The sequence below is a fragment of the Onychostruthus taczanowskii genome, unplaced genomic scaffold (assembly GCF_017590055.1).
Source record: "Onychostruthus taczanowskii isolate IOZ18803 unplaced genomic scaffold, ASM1759005v1 scaffold28, whole genome shotgun sequence".
Taxonomy (NCBI): domain Eukaryota; kingdom Metazoa; phylum Chordata; class Aves; order Passeriformes; family Passeridae; genus Onychostruthus; species Onychostruthus taczanowskii.
The window spans coordinates 4,479,230-4,490,928 of record NW_024500128.1 but is presented as its reverse complement, the minus strand read 5'-3'; the positions used below and the strand labels follow the sequence as shown (position 1 = coordinate 4,490,928).

General features: G+C 39.3%; 1 protein-coding gene across 1 annotated transcript in view; it reads right to left on the bottom strand.

Annotated features, from left to right (window-relative positions):
* Window positions 1-6,016: 6,016 nt before the first annotated feature.
* GLB1 (galactosidase beta 1) overlaps window positions 6,017-11,699 on the bottom strand; it is a 41,095-nt gene continuing 35,412 nt past the window's right edge. The window contains exons 15-16 of the mRNA XM_041407788.1: window positions 11,221-11,460; window positions 6,017-7,483 (exon numbers count right to left, since the gene is read on the bottom strand). Of these exons, the coding sequence (XP_041263722.1) occupies window positions 7,226-7,483; window positions 11,221-11,460 (498 nt within the window). The 3' untranslated portion in view covers window positions 6,017-7,225. The remainder of the gene's footprint in view (window positions 7,484-11,220; window positions 11,461-11,699) is intronic.

Here is an 11,699-nt window from a genome sequence, read left to right as displayed (position 1 = left end):
GAGATGCAAGGCCATAGCCTGCAGCTGGAGGTACCAGAAGGGGAAATTATTTTCCTTCCCCTCTCCAATGCCAACCTGATTAGGTTAAAAAACAAAACAAAAACAAAAACAAAAACAAAAAAAAAAAAAAAAACCCCAAAAAAAAAAAAACCAAAAAAACCCCCACAAAAAAAAAACAAAAAAAAAACAAACCCAAAAAAAAACCCAACAAAAAGCAACCAAGGAAAGCAAAGCCAACACAAAACCAAAACCAAAAAAGAAAAGAACCCACTATTTACCCAACATATTATTATGCCTTCCTCTGTCCTCACTAGGCTTCACATCCAGATCATGCTTTGTAACACTGAATATTCTTTTTTGCTTGTAGCTCCATAGTGCTTAAACATTCCCAGTTACAGCACTTTGTACTGTACCTACAGGAACAGGGGAAACAACTTTCATGCAAGTCAAGTATGCTACTACTGTGATCTCTTTTCAGCACCTTTGCACGGACTGAGTTTTTCAGAATTTAAAAGAAAAAAACAAAACCACAACAAAAAGCCTTCTGGCTCATTTCAGCAAAGGTAGTGTCTGCTCTTGCATCTAAATTACTGGTATCTGTCCAAGTTCTCCTTATTTCCTAGGATGGGTGAAAAAACTTAGTTTTGGGATAGTAATGGTATGTGGTCCCTCTTATCACAACAAAAGACATTAAGAAGAGTACAAAATTTGGCTAATCCACACAGGATCTACCTTTTTATTTTTTTTTCCAGCACCTCTGAAGCCTTTGAATCAAAGCAAATAGACCTGAGGGGTTAGACTAGAAAAAGTTAAAAATAGGCAGCTTGCTGCTAGCTGCTTCTGCTAAACTTTCCTCTACTTCAACATAAGCTACATGGACTCAGTGCTTTAAACAAAGTCACATCTGAAAGTGTTTCTGGCCACAGTCGAAAGACTCACATTGTCTTGACTTCAGCTTTTGAAGTAGATACTGCTCTGGATCAAAGGACCAGCAAAGCAACACAGATGGGGATGCAGGGTAGCAGAAGACAAAAGACATTATTTTGCAGGAAATCATGCTAACACTTTGTGAGTTCAGTATAAGGTTCTTGGGTTCTTCAGCACACTGAATCTACCTATTTATTATGAGTACAGACCACTTCCTAAAATTGAGGGGGAAAAAGCAAAACAGCTTAAAAGAAAATATGTAAAGTGTATGCAGGATCCAGACCCATCTCTTAAAGTCTTCCAGGAAAGACCTTGATGGTACAGCAGAATGTTCCAACATCCAGAAATAGAATTTAACATGGAAGACACAAGAAAAGAGTGCAAATTTTTCTTCTGCGCAGTTTCTATGTTATTCCATTTCTATTTGCTGTGAAAAGAGCAACCAACGCTTTCAGCACACAGAAGATCCAAAGCTCAGCAGCAGGCAAGGCATGAGAAAAGTTACGAGCAAGGTATCAGTTTATTTTTTTTCCTTCTCCTCAACAGTTCATCCTGTGCTTTGGACAATCCCTTCTCCCATAGCACAGGAACAAAACCAGATCCCACAACCACAAGACACAACAGCAGTTCACCCTCTCCCAGAGCAAGTGCTTTGGACAGCGCTATTGGACAAGTCCACAGCCAGGGCAGACTTCTGGCTAAATTTAGACTAGAGATCCATAAAGAGTGTTCACTCAGTACACCTGACCAAGAGGAGTTTGAGAAAAGGAACATCTGAATGAAATTTGAAAGAAAGGAGACAGGCATAAGCAAGCTGGATGCACAGGCATCTTCATCCACCTTGCAAACTGCCAATGGGTAGGTGGAAGGATTGGAGATCAACTCCATTTTAGACAAATAAAGACATATTGAAGGAAAATTTTTCAGTTTCTCTACACGTAAGACTTCCCTACTGTGAGAGGAAGAACCAGCAAGAGTTCAGGAAGAATGAAACAGGAAATAGGCAAGAATTTCTTAGCTACAGCATCAGAGGGATGAGTTGTTAGGCATCTGCCCACTCTGGCCCAGGTCTGTGCTCTGGCCCACGTTTACAAACACTGAAAATGCTCAGTTAATATTAGTATAGAAGCATGAGCCCTGCAGAAACACCAATTTCATAAAAATAGTGCATATACTTACAGTGAAAAAGAAAACAGGAAAAACCTTTCAGAACATAGATACTGGCTGCAATTTCCTACTGAATTTACACTGATATTCAACAAATCCACTCTACTTAACAAAGGTACCTCCAGTTGGAATTTCAAACTCAATTCTTAATTTCATAAGGCTGCCTCATAAGTTTTTTTCCCCTCTCTTGTCTACCAAAAGATCTTAAAAGGCTAAATTATGATCATGTAGCTGTAAGCACAACACCAAAGTGCAACACAGTGATCTTACCATGATGCTGCCACAGGGTCTGCTATCAAAGTGTGCTGGGGAGCCTCAGGAACAAGTCTGTGCTTCCCAATCCAACTCTATGGAGTTAAATGTGGGACCTTCCTAAGACCCTGGCTTTGGAGCTCTGTATATACTTGCCTCCTGAGGGACAGGTGTATGTACTAAAGCCCAAAACAGCAGTTCTTAAATATATTCCAAATTCCTTGGCCACACCATATATCCTAGTCAAAGGGGATTGCATTACTTGAAATGAGCTCTGGTTTTGTGAAATGTGTTGACCTAACACAGACCTTCAACATTTCCCCCAAAGCAGGGGAAGGTCACTACTCCCATATTTGATAATGTAACAAGCAATAGGAAACATCTTCTGAAAAGGGATTTTTAAACATACACACTTTATTCAGCAAAAGCATAAGAAAGATCCTTGTGATATACTTTTCCATTCAGCCCATGGCACCAAGTTCTAGGATAATCTATTTCTGCCTAGTTTTGCCTTATCATTGAAGGACAACCACCAAAGCAGACCCCATTCTTCTGCAGTTTCCAGTTTCTTTTGTCACACAGTCTCCCAGCCAGGATTTTGAGGTTAACTGCTATGCCTTTAGGTCACTACCTGCAAGACAACTTTCTTGCAATTCAGTAATTTCTATCAAAAAGAGATGCTTAGCACCTGAACCAAATCATTCAGGAGCTGGTTGCCCTTTCACATCTTTACTAAATCTTCTCTGTGTTACCCTGCACCTCTTAAAATTTCTCTAAATACAGTTAAAAGAGAGCTAAGAAAGTAAGAGAGAGGTCACAAAACAGCCTCAGAGCACAAACACACTTTGTGTTGGCTGTGGGCAGTGAAAGTGGTAACTGGCTTACACACAGCAATGATGGCTTTGGTTACTGCTAACAAGTTTCCCAATAGTAAACACTGGAATAACTTGCCCAGGAAAGACTGGAGTCTTCATTACAATAAATCTTGAAGGCTAGGTTAAAGAAACACACTGAGAATATTTAAGAATATTCATTTATAGAAATGACTTTGCCTTAGGGTAGAGAGACATAGGGCTAGATCATCTCTTACAAAACTTTCATCATGTAGTATCTGTTAAAATGTTGTCACCTTCTCAGACAGTACAGTAACAGCATTACCTCCTTCAGAGCACACTGCAAACCACAGGATTATCCTTCTTCTGTAAATGTAATTTCTGAACACCTGACACATATCTGTCAGGTAAATAGTGCTTGCTGTCCAGGCAGAAGGATTATTTCTAGTCACTCCTGCAAGTATTCAAACTGTGCAAACAAAAAATTAATACTTCATCCAAAAAAACTGCAAAAGAAAACAACAGGCACTGTGAAGCTCCCAAAGAGATTGGATAGCAGGAGATTGGAGAGCTGTCTGCACCAGAGAATCACAAAAGGCACAGAGAGTCTGAAGGAGGACATGGTCAAGTCTCAATCCTGTCATTTAGGGACTAGAAAATGTTGACTAAACTTAGTAAGATAGTGACATTATGAAAGAGTATCATACATAAGTTAAGAAATATAATTCAACTATATAGCACACTGCCAGTTTTTGTTCTTCTATTTGCTCATTCATCCCAAATAATCACATTTAAATACTTTCATTCATGCATAAACAGGATTATAGACTAAGTCTACAAACCCCACTCCAGAGCTGAAAAAAAAAAAATCTGTGCTAAGCTGAGCCACTATAGCTACTCTACAGGTAGATTTCAAAGGGCATCCCCCTACAGAATTATAAGCATTTGCCTACCTTCCAGAGGGGATCAGTGTAAAACTTCTGTTTTTTATGAACTAATTCTGACCAAATACCATACTTGTACGGTCTGCCAAAATCAGAAGACACTGTGCTCATTACTCAGCTCCAGTGCAAGGAAAGCACTTACAAATTCCCAAGGAGATGCACCAGGAAAGATTTGAGCACCCACAGTTTTAGCATTAGGAATATCCCTTCTTGCCAGGCCTTCAGGAGGCAGATGGCTCCATCAGAGGGACCATCCTGCTGAACTCTAGCACTTGGAATAGTTCATACAACTACACCAGATACCAGCCAGGGGTCTGACAATGCTTTCACACCTTGCCTTTCAAAACCAAATTGAAACTAGGCCCACCATTGCCTTGCCCACTGGGTCAAAGTGAGCCAGGCAACTCCCTGTGTTTCCTCTTCTCTTACTCATTTTCCCTCAGTCAGATGGTTTGATTCTGATTACATTTCCACTTTGGACATGGCTGAACTGCATTTGAGGACAAGTTAAAATCAGTGACCTGCCCGAGGCTGCAAAGGAGGAAATGCCACGCTGTCCTGTTCTGCATCACACTCAGTCCCAGCAGGACTCCATGCCAAGGCCAGGAAACCTAAGGTAAGTCCCAGGCATGTGGTGTGGGCACAGTGCCCCAGTGTGGGCACAGGCAGGGCAGAACACTCAGCTGCAGCACCTGCAGACACATCCTTGGTAAAGCAGCAGCAACTGGCAAGAGGTTCCTCCTGATAAAGTTGTACTCTGAAGGTCCTTTAGTCACAGGGACCTCCCTTCTGCATACTCAAATAATATCTCCAGCAGCGTTTCCATGTAGGTAGAAGAGGATTCGGAATTCGGGCCACAACTTTCAGCTCTTTCCCATAGACCACTTCACTGAAAGCAGTAAATAGGGAAGTATGCTAAAGAAGCTATCTAGAGCCCTACTTGAAACACTTGAAACACATTCTTTACACATTGTTATTGTTATTCTTAGAACTAACCACATGCATGTTTATAATTTTTGATGCAAAGCCTTTCTGCTGGTAATATTACACAGTTGTGGTGAAAAGTGGAGTCTCACAGATCACACTGTTTTCACAAGTACAATGTAAAGAAATTAGAGTGAGAACCAGGAGTTCCACTGCCCTCACAGCACTAACTGCCATACAAATAAAAATACTGCCAGCTGTAACAGAACTGAACTTAAATAATACATGAATAGTACTGTCATTCTGCACACTCCAAGCCACAAAACCCATTAGTTAAAAATGAATTCTGTTTCATCCTTTACTTTCAAGGCCTAGCTCTGAGGTAATGAATAACTGATAATTAACTGCATGCAGAGTACATTCCAGGTTCTCCATAGGGATGGTGCCAAGAAACAAAAAAATCTGGAGTCAGAGCAGACCATTCCAAGAATCAAGCATGTCTGGGTATGGAACACACAGCCCTCAGACCCTGGAACTGACAGGAATGGAAATGTCAGACCCTGACATTTGAGGTCAGAATTTAAGAGCAGAACTGCTCTATCCTGGATGAGCCACATTTGTCTCCTTTGAAAGCCCATCAAACACACCAAACATGTGGCAGACATGAAGTGGGTGGTGCTCTTTTACACCCTCTTCTCCAGCGAGAGTATTGGTCCTCATCAGAAGAAATAGCCAGGATCTTGCACTGGCCATCTCAGAAAAGGGTGGCACCTCCAGTGTATGTTCAGCCCATTATAGCTGCTTCAATTTTTTCTTTGTACAGATCTTCGTAACAGAGAAAATAAACAAGACATTAACAAGAATAACTCCTCACCCACTGAGACTTTACAATCTCATTTCTCCCTTAATACTGCTCAAAATTCTCGTATCTTTTTTTTCCGTCTCAAACACACAGAGGAAGAATTTAATCTTTAAAGAATCACTTTAATAATGTCAGACAAAAATCAAAGGAAGAAATCACAAATTATGAAAATACTTGATTTGATCATCTTCTATTTTTTTAAATACCACCATGGAATTTGCATGACTGACACCAAAATCACAAGAATCAAAAAGAAGATTCTGTCTACAGGAAGTCAAATGTACTGATGGAGTTTGTGCATCTTTGCAAATATCAGGCACTTACAAAGAGCATCAGTTTACTGAAACAAAACAATTGATGTGAATTAATGACTAAAAGAGAAATAAAATTCTTTAACTTAAAGCATTCCACTTCCAAGGTGATGGCCTATGAAAAGCAGGTACACCATGACCAAGAGGGAAAAAAAAGAAATAAAACAAACAAACAAAAAAACCCCCAACTCAAACAAAAAAAATTAAAGAAAAAATTCATCATTTTAAAACCACATTTTGCAGGCAGGTTAGTCAGAAGTTGTGGTTCCACCAAAGCAGCCTAAATTTCATGTCCTTGTACTTCTTCTTTACTTTAAGTCTTCAGAGATAGCAATAGGGAAGCAGTAAACTGGCTTTCCGAGAGGGGACAGATGCAGAATCCATGTTACTGCTGTTTGGACCAGCTGGCATTTAATGCTCATTTCCATAGTTTTTCTGTGGAAAAGTCCTGTAAGAAGTCAACTGAAATTTTCTGAAAGTCACTTGCATTAAAAAATGAGGCCCGCTCAATGCTGGCAGTAAGCCCAATGAAACTAAAATGATGTTGATACTCCCATAAGGTGATTAAGGAAGCTGAAAGTGTCTTGTTTATTGGCAGCTCTGACTTAAGTCCACTTAAATAAAACCAGCAAGGTAGAGGGGGCTGCACACCTTTTGTAGGCTCCTCTCTCCAGTTGCAAAACATGGTAAAAAATAAAAGAATAGAAAGGTTATTGCAGTATAAGCGGAGTACAAGGACTACATTTTTACTAGGCTGATGGAAACAATACCTTCCAGTTGAGTTCAATTTCACAGTCCAAGGCAAATTTCAAAGCTCCAACTTTTATTTTTAAAAAGAAATTCAACATTTAACTGAGAGATTTAAAAAAATATGTCTTTGAAGAATTTAAGAAGTTGCCTCACCCAAACAACTTCCCTTTTTCGAAGACCCTCTGTTACACAGTATGGTTTTAGGGAAAGAGAAGCAAAGGGCTGAAGGTGGAAGATAAAGAAATACTCAAATTATTATGGATGCTTCATCCATAGTTCTCTAACAAAGAGTGGGGGTTTTTCAGTTTCATGCAGGGTTGCATTGATATTAGGTTCATCTACAAATTCTATTTCGCATGCCTGGGCGCTGCAAGGAGAGCGCTCCAGCTCCAACACCGTTATGTTGTTCGGCACCGAGGCAACAAGTATATTCCTTGGAACATAAAGGGTCAGCTGAGGACCACGGGCTGGCCAGTAGCGACCAAGATTAAAGCCATTGATCCAAATCTGCCCCTGTTAAAAGAGAAAGAAAAAATAACAACATTTTAATAATCTGTCAGAGGTGAAATGACAAAATCGACTTAAGCATAACATTCTTGATATAGTAACTGAACTCCCTTCACCTTTCAGTTTGATTGAACATAAGGATAGAAAATCTCTACAAGACAATGCTAATGACAGTCAAAATAACTTAAATTCCCTGAGCACTTAAAGCCACTGCTAATATTTAAAAAGAAAGTGGTAAAATACTGCAGTAATTCCAAATTTGACAATAATTAGAAAAACAACTGCAGGCTTCTTTCACTGACTTTTGCCCCAAGTTTAAGACCAAAACAAATCCAAAAACTGTATTTGCTTGAAGCTAATTATTAAAAGGAGAATGAAGTCACATAAGAAAAAAGCAGATCATAAGGCTCTTATGGTTCTCTGTACAAGTGTAAGACTACACCACCTTGGTAATCCCTGCTCTGTGATTGTGAGGACAAGATACAGCTTGTCTAGACACATGAAATTCTGATCTCTCTTTTACTTGTAATAGCTTGGTCGACAAAAATACTTGTGAAATCACACTGCAATAAAGTACTGTTGTAGTTACACACAACCATTAAAAGCCTTGGGATCTCCTAGTATTATTTGAAGTACAATGAAATTGTAGCATACAAAATTTTAAAATTGCTTTTTATAGTTGAGGTGGTCAGAACCTGTAGCTCAAAATACTGTACTAACATCATAAATACCTTAAATGCAAAAGATGAAAAAAAAAAAAAGGGCAAGAAAAAAAAGGAAAAAAGTCAAACCACTAATTTATCTATACACACACTGAAGTGACATAAATGCAGATTTTTCCAAAAGTCCATAAATTGGCAGGCTGCAGAATGTTTAATAAAACTGTAAACTGACTCCTACTGAGTTGAGCTGAGCCTTGGTTCTTAAGCAAGACAGAGGGAGGATATACTGTTGATTTGCATAAATAATTTGCTTTTACTCCTCCAGAGTGTCCTTTCACTGTATATCAAACAAGAGTTTAGTGTCAAGAAAAGGGATGGAAACAGATAACTGCATCCATGTTTCTCCCTCTTGCTTTGGTCTTTGGTAATCAAAACAAAGAGGAAAACCAGACTCATGGCATGGATGTACACTGGTAAACATAATAAAATTGTTTGAATCAGTGGAAAGTAGGACTTTTACTGCATTCACTGATTTCTAAAGTTGTCTGGGATAGCTGAAATCAGAATATTTTAACACAATTTACAGAAGCACAAAAGTAATATAACAAGTATTGCCGTTCAAGCTGTTTTATGGTATTTTTCTAGTGTTTCCTTTTCCAGGTATTTATGAAAACAAATTTTATGAAACTCACAAGAGAAACTTTTTAAGGAGTTAGTAACATGCAAATGCAGTTGAGTTATTTCACCTCTGTATCCACTTCCGTGGTATAAGATCCTATCTTGCACTGTTCTGCCAAGGTGTTAATAAACGCTGACCTCAAATGGTTGGTTTTTTTTTTTTTTTAATCAAGTTTGTCTTTATTCAAACTCACTACTTTCTGTAGTAGGTTTAGAAGAAAACATGGCATGAATGCAAGCTCCCCACACACAAGATGGATGAGTGAGTGTACTCACTAGACAGTGGCCCTCCTCTCACAGAGAATGACAGTAATCTGTGGGAAGTAGGTGTTTACTGTGGGAATCAACTGCACTAGAGTTCTGATGCAGGAGATATCATCAGGCAGGTCTCTGTTTCTGATCTGAATCAGTTAGTGGTTGCAGCCCCTTTTTCCAGTAAAGCTAAGAGCTTAAATTTCTCAATTCCAAACTGTCTTTATTAACCTTGCAGTTTCTAAAGACTCCAAACTCAGGAATTTGTATACACCAAACAAGCAAATTATGACATTATATCTACTAATAAATATGCCCTAGACAAAATAAAAGAGGGAGGAACTTCATTTTCACTAGCAAGATTTCCTTTAGCAGGGACAGCAATTATAGCCCATGATTCCACAGAAAACAAGAACAGTTCTGATTCCAAATCCTCTCTTCTTTTGAAGAAAAAAAAAGGTCAAATAAATCTAAATATTCACTCAGTAGCATGTATGCTTAAGGGCATTGTGATTCCTCATGTGGAGGGTGGAGTAAGTTTTATTACTACTGAAGGGTTTAAAAAGCACTGAAGGCAAGCAAGCTACAGCACAGGTCATGACTGTTAATACTCCACCTTTCCTTCCAGGCTGTCTCTCATGCTACATTGCTTGCCTTTGCAAAGGCAGAACCATAATTAGGACTTTAAGTTTTCTTGATAAGTGATGCTTCTGTGGTTTTTCAACTACTCAGACAGGTGAATTTTAACCCCTGTTAAGAATCCCACTCCACACTTAAGCAATTTACACAGTGCCATACAAGGAACTAAGGCCCACATACAGTGAGTGGAATTTATACCCATCTACTTTAAAGGCATTTGCTCATTTGTAAAGTTATCTGAAAGTCTCAGTTTCCAGGTGTCTTACTTAAAACTCTCATCCAACCCACATAAAGCTTGAAGGATAAATTTAACAGCCAAACTTAAGTTCATCTGAATCTCTCCCCAGGACTGCTTTACAGGGTATACAAACTACATAAAACAGAGCTCTCCATAGATTAGAGGAAAAGATTTCCACCAGTACCTAAGAACTCTCGGACTACCTTGCCATTTTAATAAGCCAGTTTGCCAACTGGCAGGTATGGCCACCTCGCCTCCTGAAGAAGATTTATAACTGATAGGGTTCAGCAATTGTGTGACATGCACATATACAGGAACAGGGACTAAGTCAGACTTCCTCATCTAAGCTTAGTGTCAGCATCACCAAGAGCATGCAATGAATCACAGCCTTCTGCATATTGTGAAGTGCTTTAACCACTACAATACTGGCAGCAGAGACAGATCAAAAGCAGCTCCTTCTCCTACTTTATTTCAATAGCAGTAAATTAATTGTTTCAGAAAAGATCAATTTTGCTACCCAACACTGCCACAGGCACTTCCCTAAAGCCTGGAGTTAAACACTTAGGCTTCCAAGAGAGTAGCACTTCAGTGCACACACTCTGCTCTCTGTGCCTCCCACCAGGAGCAGCTGAGCTGCTCCTCACCCATTCTGCATGCCAGTGGTTTCAGACATGGTACTGTGAAAACACATTCCTTCCTGCTCTAGCTACACTCCAACCCTATGAGAAATTCCCACTGGCAAAGATCTGCCCACAAGATTCTCACAGCAGTGCTCCCTGCCATTCAATCCAGGTACAGATAACCTTCTCCATGCTTTAGATCCATATCTGGGGCACACCATCAGCCACAGAGTCCAACACTCTTTATGCTTTGCAACAGGATCCATAGTTCCTAACACAGCACCTCAAATATGATCCAAGAAAACCTTGCACAACCAAATGCAACACTTCTAAACAGCCTGACAGTTAATCTCTCACTGTTGAAAAACTTGGGTGGATTGGTTCAGGTGTTTTGGTTTTGGGGCTTTTTTTGTGATGCTCCACTTTCTAGATCAACACCATGTATCTTTTGAATATGTTTCCCTTTTCTTAATGTTTTATCCCCAGATTTACTTAAAGCAAAGAATCTATTTCTTAGTAATTTAAATAAATTTGAGACACCCACTTCTATGACCAACTTCTACCCATCTAAGAGAGGTGGACTTTGATTGTCCACAGACGTTTCAATAGCTTTCTAAGTGGACTTTGATGTTTTTACAAGCAAAAAACTTGTACCTTTGTCCAACCAGGAAAATTGACATAGGTGTCTTGTGGCAAGTCTGGAATCCCTCCAGGAATTGAAAGAGTACCGGTGTAAAATGTAGGTGCTTCGTAATTCAGTGCTTTGACAGCAGATGTATTCTGGTGATGAAGAAGATAAATAATGCCATAGTTCACTGCTCCATCTATGTCTAGAGGATAGATTTCCCATCCAACAAGTATATCTTGAGCAAGAGTTAAATTTGAAACTAGACCCTAGGAGGAAGAAAAAAAAACAAACACAAAAATATAATTAGCTGATGTTACTGAAGTTATTTGGGTGTACCTACAAATCAGTCACAAATAAAAACTGAATCAAAGTAACAGCTGGCTGCCAATCTGTGTACAAAGAAACCAAGCATCTGGTCTTCACCAAGTTATAAGCTTTTCTTAAAAATAAAGGGCTTAATTTATTCTCTGTGAAAGATCTGTTCCTCTTCAGAGTTTCAGGCTTT